The sequence below is a fragment of the Rattus norvegicus genome, chromosome X, assembly GCF_021556685.1.
Source record: "Rattus norvegicus strain SHRSP/BbbUtx chromosome X, alternate assembly SHRSP_T2T, whole genome shotgun sequence".
NCBI classification, from domain to species: domain Eukaryota; kingdom Metazoa; phylum Chordata; class Mammalia; order Rodentia; family Muridae; genus Rattus; species Rattus norvegicus.
Genome location: NC_141554.1, coordinates 74,149,026 through 74,173,242, shown reverse-complemented (window position 1 = coordinate 74,173,242; position 24,217 = coordinate 74,149,026). Strand labels below are relative to the sequence as shown.

The 24,217-nt window shown below is 39.5% G+C and overlaps 1 protein-coding gene across 1 annotated transcript in view; it reads left to right on the top strand.

The window, feature by feature from the left end:
• Positions 1 to 24,217, top strand: part of Tex11 (testis expressed 11) — a 262,965-nt gene that overhangs the window by 30,052 nt on the left and 208,696 nt on the right. The window contains exon 5 of the mRNA NM_001433345.1: positions 5,015 to 5,094. Within this exon, the coding sequence (NP_001420274.1) occupies positions 5,015 to 5,094 (80 nt within the window). The remainder of the gene's footprint in view (positions 1 to 5,014; positions 5,095 to 24,217) is intronic.

Below are 24,217 nucleotides of genomic sequence, written 5' to 3'. Positions count from 1 at the left end.
ACAGAGGAATGGATACAGAAAATATGGTACATCTACACAATGGAATATTACTCAGCTATCAAAAACAACGAGTTTATGAAATTCGTAGGCAAATGGTTGGAACTGGAAAATATCATCCTGAGTGAGCTAACCCAATCACAGAAAGACATACATGGTATGCACTCATTGATAAGTGGCTATTAGCCCAAATGCTTGAATTACCCTAGATCCCTAGAACAAACGAAACTCAAGACGGATGATCAAAATGTGAATGCTTCACTCCTTCTTTAAATGAGGAAAAAGAATACCCTTGGCAGGGAAGGGAGAGGCAAAGATTAAAACAGAGACTGAAGGAACACCCATTCAGAGCCTGCCCCACATGTGGCCCACACATATACAGCCACCCAATTAGACAAGATGGATGAAGCAAAGAAGTGCAGACCGACAGGAGCCGAATGTAGATCGCTCCTGAGAGACACAGCCAGAATACAGCAAATACAGAGGCGAATGCCAGCAGCAAACCACTGAACTGAGAATAGGTCCCCTATTGAAGGAATCAGAGAAAGAACTGGAAGAGCTTGAAGGGGCTCGAGACCCCAAAAGTACAACAATGCCAAGCAACCAGAGCTTCCAGGGACTAAGCCACTACCTAAAGACTATACATGGACTGACCCTGGACTCTGACCCCATAGGTAGCAATGAATATCCTAGTAAGAGCATCAGTGGAAGGGGAAGCCCTGGGTCCTGCTAAGACTGAACCCCCAGTGAACTAGTCTATGGGGGGAGGGCGGCAATGGGGGGAGGGTTGGGAGGGGAGCACCCATAAGGAACGGGAGGGGGGAGGGGGATGTTTGCTCGGAAACCGGGAAAGGGAATAACACTCGAAATGTATATAAGAAATACTCAAGTTAATAAAAAAAAAAGAGTATTCTTGTTTATGAGTTTAGCCCTCCATTAGTTTGTTTAGAAAACAGTTCTCTCGCTTTACAATAAGTACAGATATTATTGCTTCCAGGTGCCTTAACTTCTGTAGCTCTGAGGAAAGAATAAGAATTTGTGAAAATAAATGCATTAATCCTTAAATATGAGGGGTATAGCGGATGAAGAGGGTCTCCAGCCCTAGGATTTTTTTCAACATACCGAATTTATCAGTTCTTATTTTTGTTGTTAGTGTTTTAGTTACTTTTAAGATAGGGGCTTGTTATATAGCCTAGGCTGGCCTCAACCTTGATCTGTATCACAGGCTGGCTTTGAACTTGAAATCCTTCTGCTTCAGCCTCCCTAGTACTGGGATTACAGGCATGCCCTACACATCTTGTTTAAATATCAACTTTTTTGTTTTGTATTTTTTTTTTTGAGACAGGGTTTCTCTGTGTAACAGCCCTGGCTGTTCTAGAACTGTTTCTATAGTCCAGGCTGACCTCTAACATATAGAGATCTACCTGTCTCTATATGCACCACCACTGTCCAGCTATGTATCAGTTCTTTTTTTAATTTTTCAGAATTTTTATTGGTTATTTTATTTATTTACATTTCAAATGTTATCCCTCTTCCCAGTTTTCACTCCAGAAACTCCATACCCCCCAATGTCTATGAGGATGCTCCCACTCCCACCTGACCACCCCAGCATTCTCCTACACTGGGGAAAGGAGTCTTCACAGGACCAAGGGCTTCTTGTTCCATTGATGTCCTACAAGGCCATCCTCTGCTACATATGCAGCTGGAGCCATGGCCCCCCATGTGTACTCTTTGGTTGGTAGTTTTGTACCTGGGGGCTCAGGGGGCTCTGGTTGGTTGATAACTGCTGTTCTTCCAATGAGGTTGCAAACCCCTTCAGCTCCTTCAGTCCTTTCTCTAACTCCTCCATTGGGGACCCCATGTTCAGTCTGATGCCTGGCTGTGTATATCGCCATCTGTATTGGATCAGATACTTGGGTTGTACTTTGACATAGTAAAGAGTTAGCTATCTTACAGGAAGATTTAAGCAATTTGTTTACAAACTATGTTGATTAGAAGATAGTTTGTCTCTTTATAAACGAAATTCAGTATGCCTGGATTATGTTAATGATGGAAAAAGTCACCAAGATTTTTAGTTTTTTATAATTTGGAAGAATTATGGAATAATGAACAGAAATTGGGAAGCCTAAAATAGAGGACATGCTTGTAAATTTTATTTGTGTGTGTGTTGGGGATTGAAGGCCTCATGCATACAGAGTGAGCACTCTTGTCACTGAACTTTATCTCTACCCGTAAAACTGTTTGTGGCAACAGAAATATTAGAGATAAGACACTCACATCTAGGCTGAGTCTGTAGTTTTGTCAGTTACTTATGTGAAGGTGGTAGCTGTAAGCTGTAATAGTAGTTGAGTTCTCTGAAGGAGAAAATAATGATTCTCAAGGAAGCTAATCTTTGGGAGGACAATTTTAATAAAGTGGTAAAGTTGAGAATCATTGTGCTTCATGAGTGGCAAGAAATAGAGGCAGATGAATTATTCATTTCAAGAAGTTTGGGGGCTGGAAAAGTTTTTCTTGGTTAAGAGCACTGGATGCTCTTCCAGGGGACCTGGGTTTGATTTTCAGCACCCACATGGTGGCTCACAACCGTCTGTAAGTCCAGTTCCCGGAGATCTGACACCTTTTTATGGCTAACTTGAGAGCACTAGGCATGCATGTGGTGCACAGACATATATGCAGGCAAAACACCCAAGCACATGAAATAAAAATGAAACAGGTCATTTGTCGAAGCCAGGAGTGTTGGTGCACGCCTTTAATTCTTGCATGCAAAAGGCAGAGACGGGCAGAGCTTTGTGCGTTGAGGCCAGGTTGGTCCACACAGTAAGTTCCAGGCTGTTGATATCTTGTCTCATAGAAAGGCTAGAAGAGGGGCTGTAGAGATGGCCCAGTGATTCGGAGAACTTGGTGCTCTTCTAGAAACTCAGATTCAGTTTATAGCACCCACATGGTCATTCTCAACTACTTTAACTCCGATTGCAGGAGATTTGACACTTTCTTGCCTCTGTGGGCAGTAGGCATATTTGTGGTACACAGACATACACGCAGACACACACAGACACACACACACACACACACACACATAGTTATAAAACAAATTTTAGAAAATTTAGCACTGAAAGGAAGAGAAAAATGGGTTGCAGGTTTGAAACACAGTGAAGTTATTTGTTTTTCTTTTTCTTTTTCTCCTTTTTGAGACATGGTTTCTCTGTGTAGCTCTAGCTGTCCTGGAACTCACTATGGAGTGTAGTCTGGCCTTGAACTCACAGAGATCCACCCCCCTCTACTTCCCGAGTGCTGAGGCTGCATGCATCGCCAACTTTTTTTTTTTTTTTTTTTTTGAGGTGTAGAAGACGGGACTGAAGATAACTTTAAGAGGGGGAGTAATTGAACTATCAGGGCTCTTGGAAGTAACTAAACAATTAATAAACATCATCGAAAAGAAAGGAAACAGTTCAAAACTGGAAACTCAAATCAATGTAAACATTCAATTAGAAATTATTTCACTGAAGTATTTGTCAGAAGAAATAACTTTGTTAAGAGATAGATTTTTACATTTCATGATAAGCAATAAAAATCTAACTACTTCATTCATCCTATAATTTTATCTGGAAAGTATTTCTTTTACAGTGGAACATTTATTAGAAATGGTACCAGCATGGGTAGAAGGATTACTTACATCTAGCATAAAGTTGACATGGAGTTCAGCTGGAAGAGTACTTGTTCAGAATGTGTGAAATCCTGGGTTCGACTTCTAACACTACATAAATTAGGCATGATTATGCATGACTGTAATCCAAGCACCCTTGATTCCTTATGAATTCGAGGCCAGCCTGGGCTGTATGAGACTGTCTCACAAGAAGAAGGTTAACTAGTTCAGTAAACTCATTTTTAAAAACTTGCATATGCTTTACAATAAGGCAGAGTACAGATGTGAACAAGTTACAGTTATACACTTTCCTATTTTCAGTGACAGACAACTGTATAATAAAGGCACCTGTATTTTATAGATTATACTTCAAGAACTTTTATGTCACCCAAAGAAATATTTAGAAGGTTTCAGATTTTAGAAGAAAACAAATTACTCCGCTATCCAGAAATTGGTTTGATGATGAATAAGCTGTAGGTTGCCGCTCTGCTGAGGATTACTTTGTCAGAGTGGGTCAGGAGCATTGCATGGAATCAGATATTCTCAGTGAAGATTTAACTCCTACAGAAACGAAAATGTTAGAATTATAAAGATTATAATATATCATTAAATATATGAGACTAAAAGTAGTAAGCAAGCAATTCATTTGATAAACTTCAGGTTTTTTACTTTTGGAAAACTGATTATTTAGACTGGTCTTTTGAAATTCCTGTTTGGGGCCTGGGAGGTTAGCTCTGTGCTAGAACAATCACTTGCTATGCAAGCTGTTTGAACCTTAGCATAGGAAAAAGTAAAAGAAAAGATTAAAAGATATGCTGGCTGTAACATAAAGTGAATTCCATGTGTCTTTTTGTGCTTTTTGTTTTATTTTGGTATTTTTGTCTTAATGGGTTTTTGTTTGTTTTGATTTTCCTTTGAGACAGAAAGAGAGGGAGTGAGCGAGCATGAAGTTGGGTGGGTAGGGAAGTGGGAAAATCTGGGAGGAGTTAGGGGAGGAGAAAGAACATGATCAAAATACATTTTATGAAAAATATTTTAAAGAAAAAACTATTCTGGATGTGGTGGTCCATATCGTAATCCCATCACTGAGGAGTTGAAGTCTAGAGGTTCAGGAGTTCAAAGCTAGACTCAGTTATATAGTAAATTTTGAGGCCAGTCTGACCCACATGAGACCCTGTCTCAAACAACAACAAAAACTCAGACTAAACAAAACCCACAGCAAAACTTTGCAAAAAAGAAAAAAAAAACAAATAAAAAACCCACAACTTCTATTTATAAACAATAAAGCTGGCTTAGCTTTAATTATTGATTCCTTTATATATAAGAAGAGAATTAGTGCTTTATGTTTGATGTGTGTCTATTACTCTTTTACAGTGTGTTACATTGCTTGCAAGCTGGTATGTATGCATGGAGTCTCAGTTTCTTCAGAAGAAGCTATTCAAAGACAGATTTTGGTAAGCCCTGATTAATTGAAGAAATGAAATAAGATTAAATGACACAGTATTTACTTCTATGAAAATAATTCAACTTAGTATTAATCTGGAAAAGCCTTTAGTGTTATCCAGTTGTAAAAATATAAGAAATAAATCAGTCTTTTTACCTGCTCTAGGTCTGGCACCGCAGTGCCCCAAGATATCTGATAGATATCTTAATCTCAGGCAGCAAAGCCTCTTACCCATCCCATATCACATTGCCAAAGGCCTCTCTCTAAGCCTGGCAACAATCTCTCTACCCATCCAGTTCCCAAGGCAGGCTGCCACCATGGCAGAAATAGATATCCTAATTCCACGGCATCCCACACACTCTCCCAAATTCAATTCTCCACAAGAAAGAACACACAACACAATAACTTCTTATCCAATTGATAAGATATAATTGTCCACCTAAACATACAAAGCCCTGTATACATCCATCCCTTAAGAACATTCATAACAACCTGTAAAGGTACAGTGTGGAATCTCTCCTCCTCCCTCCTCTTTTTTCCTCAAACTTTTCTCCCTCCCATCCTTCCTTCTCATCCAATGACAGGCCTTGTTCTATTCTGTACTGGCCCTCACCTGTATTTTACAAATTAAATGGGGAGAAGGTTCTGCTGAAGTCACCTGAGTACAAGACTAGGCAGCAGTCCTTGGGGCAGCAGAATTAGCATCAAAATACAGATAACTCCAGGGCAAACCAGAACATTAGCCATGTTTCTTTTTTATTAGTATAGGTAGTATAGTTGTAGTTCTTATAAGTATTGTACTTAATAGAATGCTTCAATGAAGAAAATATTGAAATATAATCCTATATTTACGAATTCTTTTATACATTTTTCACCTCCGGTTTGATGGATTTCTTTTCTATGCCAGGTATGGTAGCACATACTTATAATTGCAGTACTTAGGAATCTAAGGCAGGAGGATCTCAAATTTGAAGTCAGCTTGGGATATATATATATACATATATATATATATATATGTATATATATATACACACACACACACACACACACACACATATATATATATATATATATTCACACTAGTCTGTTTCAGAAAAAAAAAACCCAGACTTTTTGTGAAAAATTTGAACTATTCAGCAATGAAAGCAATGAAAGGAGTTCAGGATTAGTTGATTGATTTCTTTTGATTATTTGAGACAGCATTTCGTAGCCCACGATTTTAGCTGGCTTTCTAATTGCTGTGACAAAGTACTATGATATAACAACATGAAGGAAGGGTATATTTTGGCTCATGGTTTCAGAGGTATCAGTCTGTCATGGCATAATGCATGTGGTAAAGCAGAGCATTTCACATCATACTAGCCAGAAAGCCAAGAAAAGGCATGAAGGAAACCAAGTAGCACATGTCTGTAATACTATTTCGGGGGAGGGGTGGGTGCCGAGGAAGGAGGATTGAGGAAAGTTAGAGGCCATTTCAGACTATTCAGTCAAGAGCAGGGTGATCAAAGAGGTGTATATCAAGACTGTCCCAATATCTGTCCCTCAAAATGGAAGTAATCAGAGACGAGGTAGCCCCAAGAACTTGTTCCTAGTGCCTGACTTTTTCCAGGCAGTTCTGTCTCACTGACATTTCCAGTAGCACCGCCAGCTGAAGACTAATTTTCAAGCACATGAGCCTCTGGGGGACATTTCATATTCAAACCATAGACCCCAGGCTTAGTTGGAACTTATAATCCTCCTGCCTCAGCCTCCTGAGGTGCTGAGATTACATGTGTATGCCACTGGCCTGGCTTACTTGCTTATTTATTTACTTATTTATTACTTATTTCATTAAAGAATATATGTTTGGGTGTTTTACCTGCACCATTTGTGTGACTAGTGCCCCTGAAGTCCAGAAAAGGGCATCATATTTCTTGCACCCAGAGTCACAGATGGTTTTGAATCACTTTGTGGGTGCTGGGAATCAAACCTGGGACCTATGGAAGAGCAGCAATTGCTCTTAACCACTGAGTATCTCTTCAGCCCTACATTTTTTGAGACAGAATCTCACTATGCAGCCCTGGCTGTCCTGAAATTTGTTATGTAGACCAAACTGGTCTTGAACTCAGAGACATACTCCTGTCTTTACCTCTACCTCCCTGGTACTGGGATTAAAGGTGGGTGTCACCATGCCTGACTGTTTATTTACTTTTGAGACAAGACTCTCAAAATTCTAATTTTGTTAAAGGAAAATTGTAATAGGTAATTCTAATTCTAATAGGCAACAAGGTAATTCTAATAGGTAATGACTCTTATTACCCACTCTAATTTCAAACTACTTGTCTCAAGTGATCTTCTTGTGCCAGTCTCCTAAGTATCTCGGACTGTGGTCTTATATATCTAGCGAGCTTATGGCATGTGCAGTATGAAACCGAGGTATGGATTCTAGCCCTGTGACTTACTAGCTATATTACCTTGAAAGATTACTTTTATTATTTGTAAAATGAGGAGAGTAGTATTTGTCGTGCAGTGCCATAGGGTTAAAATTATAGTTTTATGAGAAGTGCTTTGTGAACTATAAGTGAGTACAAATAGGTGAATATGCTAATAGTATATAAACAAACACCTGTCATATGTGATGGGATATAACTATGTTGAATGTGGGGGTTTACTTTATTGTATTTCCCTTCTTTCAAAGACTGAAGTCACCCAAGTGTTTTGTGCAGCCTTTATAAAATGCTATCTCAACTGTCCAGTCATGGCTGGAACAGAAAGTCATCCTTTTTAGTTATTAATATTTAAAAACAGTTTAGTAGCTTGGCATAGCCCAACTATACGGGTTTGGATCCCATTTCTTACATTTACAAGGCAAGCACTAAGGTGCTAAAGCAATAAAGATCAACAAGCATGCACTGACTGGTTTTGTGTGTCAACTTGACACAAGCTGGAGTTATCACAGAGAAAGGAGCCTCAGTTGTGGAAATGACTCCATGAGACCCAGCTGTAAGGCATTTTCTCATCTAGTGATGAAGGTGGGAGGACCCAGCCCATTGTGAGTGGAGCCATCCCTGGGCTGGTGGTCTTGGGTTCTATAAGAGAGCAAGCTGAGCAAGCCAGGGGAATCAAGCCAGTAAGAAACATCTCTCTATGGCCTCTGCATCAGCTCCTGCTTCCTGACCTGCTTGAGTTCCAGTCCTGACTTCCTTTGGTGATGAACAGCAATGTGGAAGTGTAAACTGAATAAACCCTTTCCTCCCCAACTTGCTTCTTGGTCATGATGTTTGTGCAGGAATAGAAACCCTGACTAAGACAAAGCATAAAGGAAAATCAATTAAGACAGTACCACTGTTCCTCCATTTTTTACCACTAAATAAAATAATCAATTCATGGCAACTCTTCTTTTTTCTTTTTAATTTTTAAAACTTTTATTAAGTTTTCAGTTAGTATATATACTAAGTGATAGGTTTCATTATGTTATTTTGATAAATGTGTGTAATTGTACTTTGCTTATATTAACCTCCCTATTACCCTCTTCTGACATCTTTCCCCCTCCCTTTATTTCCTTCCTCTCTCAAATAGTCTCCTTTTTAGTTCCGTGGTATGTGTGTGGAGAGAGAGATTCTACATATGAAAGAAAGTGTGTGATATTTCTAAGTGTGATTTATTTTCCTTTAACATGATAGTTTATAATACTATCCATTTTTTTCTGCAAAGTATATTATATTTATATTGTTCTTCTTTATGGGTGAATAAAACTCTACCATGTATATTTGCCACATTTTGTTTATTATTCATCTGCTGATGAATGTCTATACTTATTCTGTATCTTGGTGGTTGTGGCTAGTGCTCCAATAATCACAGATGTGCCTATATTTCTGTGCTGTGCTGACTTAGATTCCTAGGGCTGTTCGCCTTTGAGTAGTAGAGCTGAGTCCATTGGCAGTTCTATTTTAGGTTTTTTCTTTTTTCAGAAGCCTCTATACATTATATTAATTTACATCCCCTGTGTACAATAGGTCTTTCCACATTTCCCTCTGCATCTCCTTAGCATTCTTTGTTCCTTTTTCTCTTGATGGTAGCTAGTCTGATTGGAGTAAGATAGAATCTTAATGTGGTTTTCATTTTTAGATTCTGGTGGATAATGGTGTTGAAATTTTTTCATATATTTATTGGCCAATTATATTTCTTTGAGAATTTTCTGTTTATTTATTTATTTAATGGCAAGGTCTTTTTTTTTCCATCTTTATTAACTTGAGTATTTCTTATTTACATTTTGACTGTTATTCCCCTTCCCAGTTTCCGGGCCAACATCCCCCTAAGCCCTCCCCCCCCTTCTATATGTGTGTTCCCCTCCCCATCCTCCCCCCATTACCGCCCTCCCCCAACAATCACGTTCACTGGGGGTTCAGTCTTAGCAGGACCAAGGGCTTCCCCTTCCACTGGTGCTCTTACTAGGCTATTCATTGCTAACTATGAGGTTGGAGCCCAGGGTCAGTCCATATATAGTCTTTGGGTAGTGGCTTAGTCCCTGGAAGCTCTGGTTGGTTGGCATTGTTGTTCATATGGGGTCTTGAGCCCCTTCAAGCTCTTTCAGTCCTTTCTCTGATTCCTTCAACGGGGGTCCCGTTCTCAGTTCAGTGGTTTGCTGCTGGCATTCGCCTCTGTATTTGCTGTATTCTGGCTGTGTCTCTCAGGAGCGATCTACATCCGGCTCCTGTCGGTCTGCACTTCTTTGCTTCATCCATCTTGTCTAATTGGATGACTGTATATGTATGGGCCACATGTGGGGCAGACTCTGAATGGGTGTTCCTTCAGTCTCTGTTCTAAACTTTGCCTCCCTATTCCCTCCCAAGGGTATTCTTGTTCCCCTTTTAAAGAAGGAGTGAAGCATTCACATTTTGGTCATCCTTCTTGAGTTTCATGTGTTCTGTGCATCTAGGGTAATTCAAGCATTTGGGCTAATATCCACTTATCAATGAGTGCATACCATGTGTGTTTTTCTGTGATTGGGTTACCTCACTCAGGATGATATTTTTCAGTTCCATCTAATGGCAAGGTCTTACTAAGTAGTCTGGGCTGGGCTGGAACTAACAATATATCAGTTTGGCCTTGAACTTGCATTGATGACCTTCCTTCCTCTGCTGAGATTATAGATGTGTACAATTACACCTTACTTGGTCTTAAGTCTTTGAGTTCTTTATATATTTTAGATAGTAATCCTCTATCAGATATATAGATGTACATAATTTCTCTCCCATTATGTAGTCTGTTTCATTCTATAGTTTTCTTTGCTGGGCAAAAGCATTTTTCTTTTGTGGAACTTCATTTGTCAATTGGGATTATATCCTGTGCTAATTTAGGAGTCCTATGCAGACTACCCTTGCCAGAAGTTATATCTTGAAGTAATTTTATTATATTTTCTTCTAGCAGTTCCGCTTTTCAGGTCTTACATTAAAATCTTTGATCCATTTTGAATTGATTTTTTTTGTATGACCTTTAGTTTTATTTGTCTGTGTATGGATATCCAGTTTTCCTAACACCATTTGATGAAGAGACTGCTACCCCCCACCCTACCCCAGGCTTTGTTTTCCATACTTTTGTCAAAAAGCTAGATTGGTGTAGATGTGCAAATTATCTCTGTATCCTTTATTTTAATTAATCTATCTGACTGTTCTGTGCCGGTAAAATGTTGTTTTTGTACTGTGACTCTGTATTGTAATTTGACACCAGGTATTTTGACACCTTGGCATTGTTCTTTCTGCCTAGGATTGTTTGGCTATTCAGGATCTTTTATGCTTCCATATGACTTCCCATTTGTTTGAATAGCTTCATTGGAATTATCTTACATATATTTTTAAAAAAATGGATCAGTATACACAGTAACCGGTTTTTATCGTGGGATACTCATACACACTTTATTTTTGTTGATTTTCTTTCTTTACTCTCTCTCCAACTATCTGCACCTAAGACCCTGTTTAGATAGGAAGAGGGAAGGAGACATACATACATGTAATTTGGGAGAAATATATATGTTTAGATAAATTATTTTAACTTTGTGATGTAGGGTGTCAAATACTAATTTCCAGTTTGATCCATTCTACTAAAAAATTTCATGATTTTTATATTTTTGTGGCTCAATAAAAATTTTGTTGTGTGTGCCACATTTTATTATCAATTCATCTGTAAATGGATATTGAGGTTGGCTCTATTTCATAGCATTTTCTTAGTAATGCAGCAGAAAACATGGTTGACAGATAGCTCCGTGTTATGTCGATTTATTGTCCATGTGGTGGGTTAAATGACAATGGCTCCTAGGCTCATCATACGCTTGGGTACTTGGTCCCCAGCTGATAACACTGTTTGGTAAGGGTTAGAAAGCGTGGCCTTGTGAGAGGAGATGTGTCACTAGGGGGCAGCTTTGAGGCTTCAGAAGCTCACACCACTTCCAGTGTGCTTGCTCTGTGTCCTGCTGGTGGATCGAGCTATGAGGTCTCAGCTGTTCCTACCACCATGCTTTTGTTTGGCCATCACTGACTTTAACCTCCTGAAACCATAAGCTCAGTTAAATGCTTCCTTTTATAAGTCACTTTGTTCAGGGTGTTTTAAATCACAGCAATAGAAATCACTGAGATAATGCAGGACAGTATAGCTGGTTCGAATGGTAGATCCCTTTTTACATTTTTCAAAAATCTCCAGATTCACATAGTGGCTATAAAAGTTTATAATCCCAACAACTAGTGAATAAAGGTTTCTCATCCCCCACATTCCTGCCAGAATTTGTTATCTTTTGTTTTTTTTTTTTTAAGATTTATTTAATTTATATATGTGAGTACACTGTAGCTGTCTTGAGACACACCAGAAGAGGGCATCAGATCCCATTACAGATGGTTGTGAGCCACCATGTGGTTGCTGGGAATTGAACTCAGGACCTCTGGAAGAGCAGTCAGTGCTCTTAACCGCTGAGCCATCTCTCCAGCCCGAAAACCATTTTCTTTTTTTTTTCTCCATCTTTATTAACTTGGGTATTTCTTATTTACATTTCAATTGTTGTTCCCTTTCCTGATTTCCAGGCCAACATCCCCCTAACCCCTCCCCTCCCCTTCTATATGGGTGTTCCCCTCCCCATCCTCCCTCCATTACCGCCCTCCCCCCAACAATCACGTTGACTGGAGGTTCAGTCTTAGCAGGACCAAGGGCTTCCCCTTCCACTGGTGCTTACTAGGCTATTCATTGCTACCTATGAGGTCAGAGTCCAGGGTCAGTCCATATGTAGTCTTTAGGTAGTGGCTTAGTCCCTGGAAGCTCTGGTTTGTTGGCATTGTTGTTCATAGAAAACCATTTTCTATCCATTTGCCCCTAGTTGATGTCTTTCCTTGATGATGAAATACATTTTTTTTTTTTTGGATCTCGCTTGCTAGTCTGTCATCTTACTAGAGAATTGAGGCCATCAATATTGAGTTATTAATGAACAGTAATTATTTAAAAGCTTTGTAAGCCATCAAATAGCATTCCTCGTTGGCCTTTATTTCAGTTTCTGCTTCCAGGTTTCCTGCTTTGGATTTCTTCACAGAATTTCCTCAGTGACAAGGAACCCTTTTCTCCCGATGTTGCTTTTGCTCATGGTGTTTATTATGGTAATAGAAAGCAAAGTAGAACATTATTGTAGGGTTGGTTTGTCTATTTGGAATCTTTTATGTTTCCACATGAATTTTTAGATTTCTTCCCCTTTGCTTTGTGAAAATTATCATCAGCATTTTCATGGAGATTGTGGTCCATTCACAATATCGATTTGGCCAATCCATGAGCATGGAAGATTTTTCTGTTTTCCATTGTCTCATTCATTTGTGGTATCTCATCTATTCTTTTTTTCCAACATAACATTTTTATTGATTCTCTGGGAGCTGCATATCATGCTTCCCAATCCCAGTCCCTTCCCAGTCCTTGCATGTCCTCCCTCCCTTGTGAGCCCCCCAAAAGAAGTAAAAAAAATAAGAAAAAAGAAAGACAAACAAACAAACAACATAAAACAAATCCACTTTATGTTATCTATGTATCACTGGAACATGGCCAATGTCTCCGTGCCTGACCCTTAAATAGAACTGAGTCCTTTCCCTCCCATCCCTTTGTCAGAATCCATCAATCCTGGAGAGCTACACTTCTTCAGCATCTCCCTTACACTTTTAACGAGTTCTTTGGTGGCTTCTGTCTAGGCTGTTACTTTTTGGAGGGTAAGGGTTGTCACCAAAGCCTCCTATGTCCCTCTTTCTCAACTGTGTGTCTGCAGTCATCAGTATCATGGCAAAAGTAGTCTTCTTCCTTTTCATGGTCAGTGTGGGAGCATGGATCGTGGGCCTCTACATGGTTTCTGGCAAGAGAACATACTGTGAACACGGGCCTCTGACCCAGACAAGGCCCTCTGAGCCAGCAAGGATACAGACAACACAGTGACTTCAGGTGGCAGCACAGGCCACCCACAATAATATGGCCCTCCCTCCCCTTGGCAACATAGCCTATGGACGTGGCTTCAGGCTATAGCACAGACCAGCAACTTCTGCATGGCCAGGGCAGGGTAATTTGTGTGTGGGTGCCTGCCCGCCTGCCTGCCTGCTTGCCTGCCTGCCTGCCTGGTTCTTATTGTAAAAGTTTACATTGTAAAAGTCTTTCACTTCCTTGGTGAGGTTTATTCCTAAGTATCATATCATATTGTAGCATGCCCTCTCCTATCCTATGCTATCCTTCATCGGCCTTTAGAATGCTAGGATTTCACCTCCTTTCACACCCAGTACTGTTTGTTTTTGTGTTTTGTATGTTTTTTTTCCAGTTTTTCAAGATGATGTCTTGCTGTGTAGCTCTAGATGGCTTGAAACTTATTAATGTCGGCTCTGATCTTGAATTTGTGGTAATCATCCTGTTACTGTTTGCCAAGTATTGGGAGCGTAGGCATGTGCCACTGGTCAAAATATTGTTTTAATGGGATAGGAATATAGCTAAATAAATGGAAAAAAAATCACATATATCCCTTGTTTTAGATTAAAAACTTACTATGTAGCCCAGCCTGGGTTTTGTAATCCTTCTGCATGAGTATTCAAAGTGCTAGAATTACTGGGGTGCACCCTAACACTTTACTAGATTTCATGTATACTCTTCTCCATTTGAGTTTTCACTGAGGTAGTAATATATCTCTATGTAGCAATATCTATTTTTGTGTGTATCTAGGCATTTCTCACTTTAAAAATAGCTTTGGGGGCCAGAGATAGCGCTCAGTGGTTAGCAGCCCTGGCTGCTTTAGAGGACTGGTGCTTGATTCTTAGCACACACATGGTAGTTTACAACCAGCTAGAACTGCAGGTCCAGGGTATCTTGACAGCCCCTTCTGACCTCCCTAGGCACTAGGCATGTACACTGTCTATTTCAAAAACCAATATGCATAAATAAAATAATAAGTAAAAGTGTCTCTGTACTACCAACTGAATATATATTACTATATTCAATTGGAGGTACCTTGATGTAGTGCCTGTCACATGCTAGGTAAGCACTCCAGTGAGCTACTTCCTCAGCTGTCATTGCCAGTTTAAAGGACATTATTTGTAACCACTTCTGTTTTCATTTTCAGGGTTACTTCCATATATCTTTTGGGGGAGGGAGGGGTTTGAGACAGAGTCTTACTTCATAGCTCTGGTTGTCTTGGAACTCACTATGTAGACCAAGACTAGCCTCAAACAGACAGAGATTTGCCTGCCTCTACCTCTCCAGTGCCGAGATTAAAGGCATGCACTACCATGCCCAGCCTACCTTAATCATATGCTTTTATCACCCTTTTGATTTTCTAAGGCATAACAAAATATCACAAATTGCATAGCTAAAATAACAGAAATTAATTTTATCTTAATTAATTTTTGCTGGTTGATGATCAAGATGTCAGCATATTTAATTTCTTCATGATTTCCAGTTATCCCCCTTCTGACTTTGGTCCTTGCATGACCTTTCCTCCCAGTACATTCATTCCTTGTTCACCTTTGTATATAAAAAGGATATCAGTAAGATCCTGTATCTTGTAAGGATATCAGTAAGATCTCATTAGGATCTTTGCTACAAATTGTATTTAATATTATTATGATGATGATGAATATTTTAATGTGTGTACATGCATGTCACAGCACAAGTGGAGAACAGAGGAAAACACCATGGAATCAGTTCTCTCCTTTCATCTTTATATGGAACCTGAGGTGAATGACAGGGGCCTTTACCCAGTGAAACTGCTTGCCAGCTCTTGTGTAGATTCTTTTTTTCAAAATTTATTACACATTTTATTTATTTACATTTCAAATGTTATCCCCTTTCCCACTTTCCCCTCTGGAAACCCCCTATCCCATCCTCCCTCTGTCTGCTTCTATGAAGGTGTCTCCCACCCACTCCTTCCTGCCTTCCTGCCCTGGCATTTCCCTACACTGGGGCATCCAGCCTTCACAGGACAAAGGGCTTCTCACATTCATGCCCAACAAGGCCATCCTCTGCTACATATGCAGCCGGAGCCATGGGTCTGTCCATGTGTACTCTGGATGGTGGTTTAGTCCCTGGGAAATCTGGTTGGTTGGTATTGTTGTTCCTATGGGGTTGCAAATCCCTTCAGCTCTGTCAGTCCTCTCTCAAATTCCTCCACTGGGGACTCTCCAATGGATGGCTGTGAGCATTCGCCTCTGTATTTGTCATGCTCTGGCAGAGCCTTTCAGGAGACAGGTATATCAGGCTCCTGTCAGCAAGCACTTTTTGACATCCACAATAGTGTCTGGGTTTGGTATCTATATATGGGATGCATCCCCCGATGGGGCAGTCTGTGGATGGCCTTTCCTTCAGTCTCTGCTCCATACTTTGCCTCCATATTTTCTCCTATGACTATTTTGTTCTCCCTTCTAAGAAGAACTAAAGCATCTACACTTTGGTCATCCTACTTCTTGAGCTTCATGTTGTCTGGATTGTATCTTGGGTATTCTGAGCTTTTGTGCTAATATCCACTTATCAGTGAGTGTATACCATGTGTGTTCTTTTGTGACTGGGTTACCTCAATCGGAATGATATTTTCTTTCTTTCTCTTTTCTTTCTCTTTTCTTTCTTTCTTTCTTTCTTTCTTTCTTTCTTTCTTTCTTCTTTCCTTTCTTTGTGAACATTTTCTTTTCAAGATGGCTTTTCTTTTTTTTTAAATTGGATATTTCTTTATTTACATTTCAAATGTTATTCTCTTTCCCGGTTTCCTGGATATAAGCCTGCTATCCCATCCCTCTCCCCTTCTATAAAGGTGTTCCCCTCCCCACCCACATCCCTCTTCTTACCCCCAACATTCCCTACACTAGGGGTCCAACCTTGGTAGGACCAAGGGCTTCTGTTTCCTTCCATTGGTGTCCCAACAAGGCTATTCTCTGCTACATATGCAGCTGGAGCCATGGATCAGTCCATGTATAGTTTTTAGGTAGTGGTTTAGTCCCTGGAAGCTCTGGTTAGTTGGCATTGTTATTATTATGGGGTTGCAAGCCCTTCAGCTCTTTCAATCCTTTCTCTAATTCCTCCAACGGGGGTCCTGTTCTCAGTTCAGTGGTTGGCTGCTAGCATTCGCCTCTATATTTGACATGCTTTGGTTGTGTCTCTCAGGAGAGATCTATATCCAGTTCCTGTCAGCATGCACTTCTTAGCTTCATCCATCTTATCTAGTTTTGATGGCTGTGTGTATATGGGCCACATGTGGGGCAGGTTCTGAATGGCTGTTCTTTCAGTTTCTGCTCCAATCTTTGCCCCCATATCCCCTCCTATGAATATTTTTGTTCCCACTTTTAAGAAGGGGTGAAGCATCCACACTTTGGTCATCCTTCTTCTTGAGCTTCAAGTGGTCTATGGATTGCATCTTGGGTAATTTGAGCTTTTGGACTAATAACCATTTATCAGTGAGTGCATACCATGTGCGTTTTTTCTGTGATTGGGTTACCTCACTCAGGATGATATTTTCTAGTTCAATCCATTTGCCTATGAATTTCATGAAGGCATTGTTTTTGATAGCTGAGTAGTACTCCATTGTGTAGATGTACCACGTTTTCTGAATCCATTCCTCTTTTGAAGGGCATCTGGGTTCTTTCCACCTTCTGGCTATTATAAATAAGGCTTCTATGAACATAGTGGAGCATGTGTCTTTGTTGCATGTTGGAGTATCTTTTCAGTATATGCCCAGGAGAGGTATAGCTGGGTCCTCAGGTAGTGCAATGTCCAATTTTCTGAGAAACCTCCAGACTGATTTCCAGAGTGGTTGTACCAGTTTGCAATCCCACCAACAATGGAGGAGTGTTCCTCTTTCTCCACATCCTCGCCAGCATTTATTGTCACCTTTTTTTTTCTTTTTTTGAAAGTACCTTTCTTTTTTTTTTAATAAGGTGAATTGCTTTATTTTTATTTTTTATTTTTTACTGGATATATTTCTTTATTTACATTTCGAATGTTATTCCCTTTCCTGATTTTCTGTCCATAAGCCCTCTAACCTTTCTCCCTTCCCCATAAGGGTGTCCCCCCATACACCCCTGGTTACCACCCCTCCGACATTCACCTGTACTAGGGGTCCAACCTTGGCAGGACCAAGGGCTTCCTTCCCCTTCCACTGGTGCCCAACAAGGCTATCCTTTGCTACATATGCAGTTGGAGCCCTGGGTCAGTCCATGTATAGTCTTTGGGTAGTGTCACCTGAGTTTTTGATCTTAGCCATTTTGACTGGTGTGAGGAGGAATCTCATGGTTGTTTTGATTTGCATTTCCCTGATGATTAAGGATGTTGAACATTTCTTTAGGTACTTCTCAGCTATTTGGTATTCCTCAGCTGAGAATTTTTTGTTCAGCTCTACACCCCATTTTTAATAGGGTTATTTGGTCCTCTGTAGTCTAACTTCTTGAGTTCTTTGTATATACTGGATATTAGCCTTCTATTGGATGTAGGATTGGTAAAGCTCTTTTCCCAGTCTGTTGGTTGCCACTTTGTCCTAATGACAGTGTCCTTTGCCTTACAGAAGCTTTGCCATTTTATGAGGTCCATTTGTTGATTCTTGATCTTAGAGCATAATCTATTGGTGTTCTGTTCAGGAAAATTTCCCCTGTGCCCATGTGTTGAGACTCTTTCCCACGTTCTCTTCTATTAGTTTCAGTGTATCTGGTTTGATGTGGAGGTCCTTGATCCACTTGGACTTAAGCTTTGTACAAGGAGAAAAGAATGGGTCGATTTGCATTTTTCTACCTGCTGACTGCCAGGTGAACCAACACCATTTGTTGAAAATGCTGTCTTTTTTCCAATGGATCATTTTAGCTCCTTTGTCAAAGATCAAGTGACCATAGGTGTGTGAGTTCATTTCTGGATCTTCAATTCTATTCCATTGATCTACTTGACTGTTTCTTTACCAATACCTTGCAGTTTTTTTTTAAATCACGATTTCTCTGTAATACAGCTTGAGGTCAGGGATGCTGATTCCCCAGAAGTTCTTTTATGGTTGAAAATACTTTTCGCTATCCTGGGATTTTATTATTCCAAATGAATTTGCAAATTGCTCTTTCTAACTCTGAAGAATTGAGTTGGAATTTTGATGGGGACTGCATTGAATCTGTAGATTGCTTTTGGGAAGATGACCGTTTTTATTACATTAATCCCGCCAATCCATGAGCATGGGTGATCTTTCCATCTTCTGAGATCTTCAATTTCTTTCTTCAGAGACTTGAAGTTTTTGTCATATAGATCTTTCACTTGCTTGGTTAGAGTCACCCCAAGGTATTTTATGTTGTTTGTGACTTTGGTTAAGGGAGTCATTTCCCTAATTCCTTTCCAGCCTGTTTATCCTTTGAGTAGAGGAAGGCTACTGATTTGTTTGAGTTAATTTTATATCTGACCACTTTGCTGAAGTTGTTTATCAGGCTTAGTAGTTCTCTGGTGGAATTTTTGGGGATCACTTAAGTATACAATCATATCATCTGCAAATAGTGATATTTTGACTTCTTGCTTTCCAATTTGTATGTATCCTTTGACCTCCTTTTGTTATCTAATTGCTCTGGCTAGGACTTTGAGTACTATATTGAATAGGTAGGGGGAGAGTGGGCAGCCTTGTCAGTTCCTGATTTTAGTGGGATTGATTCACGTTTCTCTCCATTTAGTTTGATGTCAGCTCTAGTTTAATGTATATCGCTTTTACTATGTTTAGGTATGGGCATTGAATTCCTGATCTTTCCAAGATGTTTATCATGAAGGGGTGTTGACTTTTGTCAAATGCTTTCTCAGCATCTAATGAAATGATCATGTGTTTTTTTTCCTTTGAGTTTGTTTATGGGTGGATTATGTTGATGGATTTCTGTATATTGAACCATCCCTGCATCCCTGGGATGAAGCCTACTTACTTGATCATGGTGAATGATCATTTTGTTGTGTTCTTGGATTCAGTTTGTGAGAATTTTATTGAGTATTTTTGCACCGATATTCATGAGGGAAATTGGTCTGAAGTTCTCTTTCTTTATAGGGTCTTTGTGTGGTTTAGGCATAAGTGTAATTGTGGTTTCAAAGAATGAATTGGGTAGTGTTCCTTCTGTTTCTATTTTGTGGAATAGTTTGAAGAGTATTAGCCATAGGTCTTCTTTGAAGGTCTGATAGAATTCTGCACTCAACCCATCTGGTCCTGAGCTTTTTTTGGTTGGGAGACTTTTAGTGACTGCTTCTATTTCTTTTCGGGTTGTGGAATTGTTCAGATGGTTTATCTGATCCTGATTTAACTTTGGTACCTGGTATCTGTCTAGAAAATTGTCCATTTCCTCTAGATTTTCCAGTTTTGTGGAATATAGGCTGTTGTAGTAGTATCTGATGATTTTTTGAATGTCCTCAGATTCTATAGTTATGTCTCCCTTTTCATTTCTGATTTCATTAGTTTGGCTACTGTCTCTGTGCCCTCTGGTTAGTCTGGCTAAGGGTTTATCTATCTTGTTGATTTTCTCAAAGAACCAGTTCCTGATTGTTTTGAATCTTTGTATAGTTCTTTTTGTTTCTACTTGGTTGATAACAGCCTGGAATTTGATTATTTCCTGCTGTCTACTCTTCTTGGGTGTATTTGCTTCTTTTTGTTCTAAAGCTTTCAGGTGTTTTGTCAAGCTGCTAGTTGTATGCTCTCTCCAGTTTCTTTTTGGAGGCACTCAGAGGTATGAGTTTTCTTCTCATCACTGCTTTTGCTGTGTCCCATAAGTTTGGGTATGTTGGGCCTTTCTTTTCATTAAATTCTAAAAGGCCTTTAATATCTTTATTTTTTCCTTGACCAAGTTGTCACTGAGTAGAGAATTGTTGAGCTTCCATGTGTATGTGGGCTTTCTGTAGATTTTATTGTTATTGAAGACCAGCCTTAGTCTCTGGTGATCCGATAGGATGCATGGGATTATTTCAATCTTCCTGTATCTGTTGAGGCCTGTTTTGTGACCTTTTCAATTTTGGAGAAGGTACCATGAGCTGCTGAGAAGGTACATTCTTTTGTTTTAGTATGAACTGTTCTATAGATATCTTTTAAATCCATTTGGCTCATGACTTCTCTTAGTCTGTCTATGTCTCTGTTTAATTTCTGTTTCCATGATCTGTCCATTGATGAGAATGGCGTGTTGAAGTCTCCCACTATTATTGTCTGAGGTGCAATGTGTGCTTTCAGCTTTATGAATGTGGGTGTCCTTTCATTTGGTGCTTAGATGTTCAGAATTGAGAGTTCATCTTGGTAGATTTTTTTCCTTTTATGAGTATGAAGTGTCTTTCCTTATCTTTTTTTGATAACTTTTGGTTGAAAATCAAATTTATTCGATTTATTAGAATGGCTACTCCAGCTTGTTTCTTCGGACCATTTGCTTGGAAAAGGTTTTCCACCCTTTTAGTCTGAGTCTGTCTTTGTCACTGAGGTGCATTTCCTGTATGCAGCAAAGTGCTGGGTCCTGTTTACATACCCAGTCTGTTAGTCTGTCTTTTTATTGGGGAATTGAGTCCATTGATGTTAAGAGATATTAAGGAAAAGTGATTGTTGCTTCCTGTTATTTTTGTTGTTAGAGGTGAAATTATGTTTTTGTGGCTATCTTCTTTTGTGTTTTTTGCAAGATTACTTTCTAGGGTGTAGCTTCCCTCCTTGTGTTGAAGTTTTCTATCTATTATCCTTTGTAGGGCTGGATTTATGGAAAGATATTATGTAAATTTGGTTTTGTCTTGAAATATCTTGGTTTCTCCATGTATATTAATTGAGAGTTTTGCTGTAGATAGTACCCTGGTCTGGTATTTGTGTGCTCTTAGGGTTTGTATGACATCTGTCCAGGATCTTCTGGCTTTCATAGTCTCTGGTGAGAAGTCTGGTGTGATTCTGATAGGTCTGCCTCTATATTTTACTTGACCTTTTCCCCTTACTGCTTTTAATATTCTTTATTTGTTTTGTGCACTTGGTGTTTTGACTATTATGTGATGAGGGGAGTTTCTTTTCTGGTCCAATCTATTTGGAATTCTGTAGGCTCCTTGTATGTTTATGGGCATCTCTTTCTTTAGGTTAGGGAAGTTTTCTTCTATAATTTTGTTGAAGATATTTGCAAAGTTGGGAGTCTTTGCTCTCTTCTATACCTATTATCCTTAGGTTTGTTCTTTTCATTGTGCCCTGGATTTCCTGGATGGTTTGGCTTAGGAGCATTTTGCATTTTGCTTTTCCTTGACAGTTGTGTCAATGTTTTTTTCTATAGTATCTTTTGTCCCTGAGATTCTCTCTTCTATCTCTTGTATTCTGTTGGTGATGCTTACATCTACGACTCCTGATCTCTTTCCTAGGTTTTCTTTCTCCAGGGTTGTCTCCTTTTGTGCTTTCTTTATTGTTTCCATTTCCATGTTTTAGATCCTGTATGGTTTTGTTCAATTCCTTCACCTGTTTGGTTGCGTTTGACTGTAATTCTTTAAGGGATACTTGTGTTTCCTCTTTAAGGTCTTCTATCTGTTTATCTTTGTCCTCCCTTTCTTTAAGGGAGTTATTCATGTCCTTCTTAGTGTCTCCTATCTTCATCATGAGATGTGATTTTAAATTCAAGTCTTGCTTTCCCAGTGTGTTGGTGTATCCAGGACTTTCTGTGGTTGGAGAACTGGGTTCTGATGATGCCAAGTAGCCTTGGTTTCTGTTGCTTAGGTTCTTGTTCTTGCCTCTCACCATCTGGTTATCTCTAGTATCTGTTAGTCTTAGTGCCTTTGACTGGAGCTTGTCCCTCCTGTGAGCTTGTGAGCCCGTGATCTTAGGTGTGTCAGCACTCCTGGGAGACCTGCCCTCTCTGGGCAGGGTTTGGGTTTGGAGAGCTGTGCCTCAGTGTTAACTCCAGGGTGCAGAAGGAGACAGGAAGCTTTTTAAAATTTTTAATGGTTTTATTTCTTTACCTTTCAGATATTATCCCACTTTCCAGTGTCCCCTCCACAAACTTCCTATTGCCTTACCCCTCTCCCCTGTCTCTATGAGGGTGCTCCTCCCTCCTGCCTCAGCACCTTAGCATTCCTTTACACTGAGGCATCCAGCCTTCACAAGACCAAGGACTTCTCCTCCCATTGATGCCAGACAATGCCATCCTCTGCTACATATGCAGCTGGAGTCATGGGTCCATCCCTGTGTATTCTTGGGATGGTGGTTTAGTCCCTGGGAGCTCTGGGAGGTCTGGTCAGTTGATGTTGTTGTTCCTCTTATGGGGTTACAAACCTCTTCAGCTCCTTTGGTCCTTGCCCTAACTCCTCCAGTGGGGTCCCTGCACTCAGTCCGATGTTTGGCTGTGTGCCTCTGCATCTCTATTGGTCAGGCTCTCATTTTAACATAATTATCTCTTCAAGGCCCTATGTTCAAATGTGCTCATACATTTGAAGTGAGGGCTTCAACATACAATTTTTATGAAGTGGCAATTTTTCTATATTAATAACTCATTCTTGGATTTAATGGTAGAAAGGATGTTTAGTATATGTGAGGTTTTGTGTTCAAGTCCCAGCACTGCAAACAAAAAACCAAAAACCTCAACACTAAAACAACTCTTTTTTTAAAAATATTTACTTATTTATTTATTTTATGTATATGAGTACACTGTAGCTGTCTTCAAACTCACCAGAAGAGGGCATCAGATCCTGTTATAGATGGTTGTGAGCCACCATGTGGTTGCTGGGAATTGAACTCAGGACCGCTGTAAGCCAGAGCTCTTTTTTTTTTTTTTTTTCAGAGCTGGGGACCGAACCCAGGACCTTGTGCATGCTAGGCAAGCGCTCTACCACTGAGCTAAATCCCCAACCCCTCTAAGCCAGAGCTCTTAACTGCTGAGCCATCTCTCCAACCCAGAACAACTAATTCTTGATTTATCAGTTTTATATTATCTATTTACTTAGAATTATGATATAAGGAGTTATTTCCTGTTATATTATGTTCTCTGATCTTTTCTCCATTTTTATAGTAAAACTTATATGTAAAACTTACTTGATGGTTATCTTTAAAGTATTTTTTGAGAGAGGGTCTCTCTGTGTAGTCCTTATAAGCTTGGAAATCTTTAAAAATACAAACAATACATTTTCCCCATAACTTTTGAAGATTAAATCTTTACTTTCCATTTGGTTAGAGTATTCATACCTTCACCATTCTACCTCTCTTCCCCTTTAACCTACATTTCTTAATTCTCCTCCTTCGGGTATTCTTTTTGAGTGGGATGTTCTTTCATGGAATTGTTTTTCCTCATTAAATTTGAGGTTTCTCGATAGTCTTCTTTGAATACTGAGTCACACTATACTAACTTGAACCACATGACAGATGGAGGATTAAGACCAGATATTTTGCACTGATCTATGTTGTCAGCTATCTGAATCTCTTTATTTCTTTTCAGCCCAAGAGCTGTATTTATTGCTATTTTCTCAAGGGAAGATAGAGACGTTTTGTGGGGAGGCTAATTACTTGATGTTTCTGCTTTTCACATAAAGGGGTGTTTGAATATTTTCTATATTTGTGCATTTATGATGAGAGTTTTTGTCTTATTTGTTTTTCTGCTTTTAGAGATTTCTCCTAATTTCTGGTCCATTGAGAATGCCTCTGAATTTCCAGGACTCTTGTTGAATTAGAGGCGTACTTTTTACTGTCATTTCTGGGGATC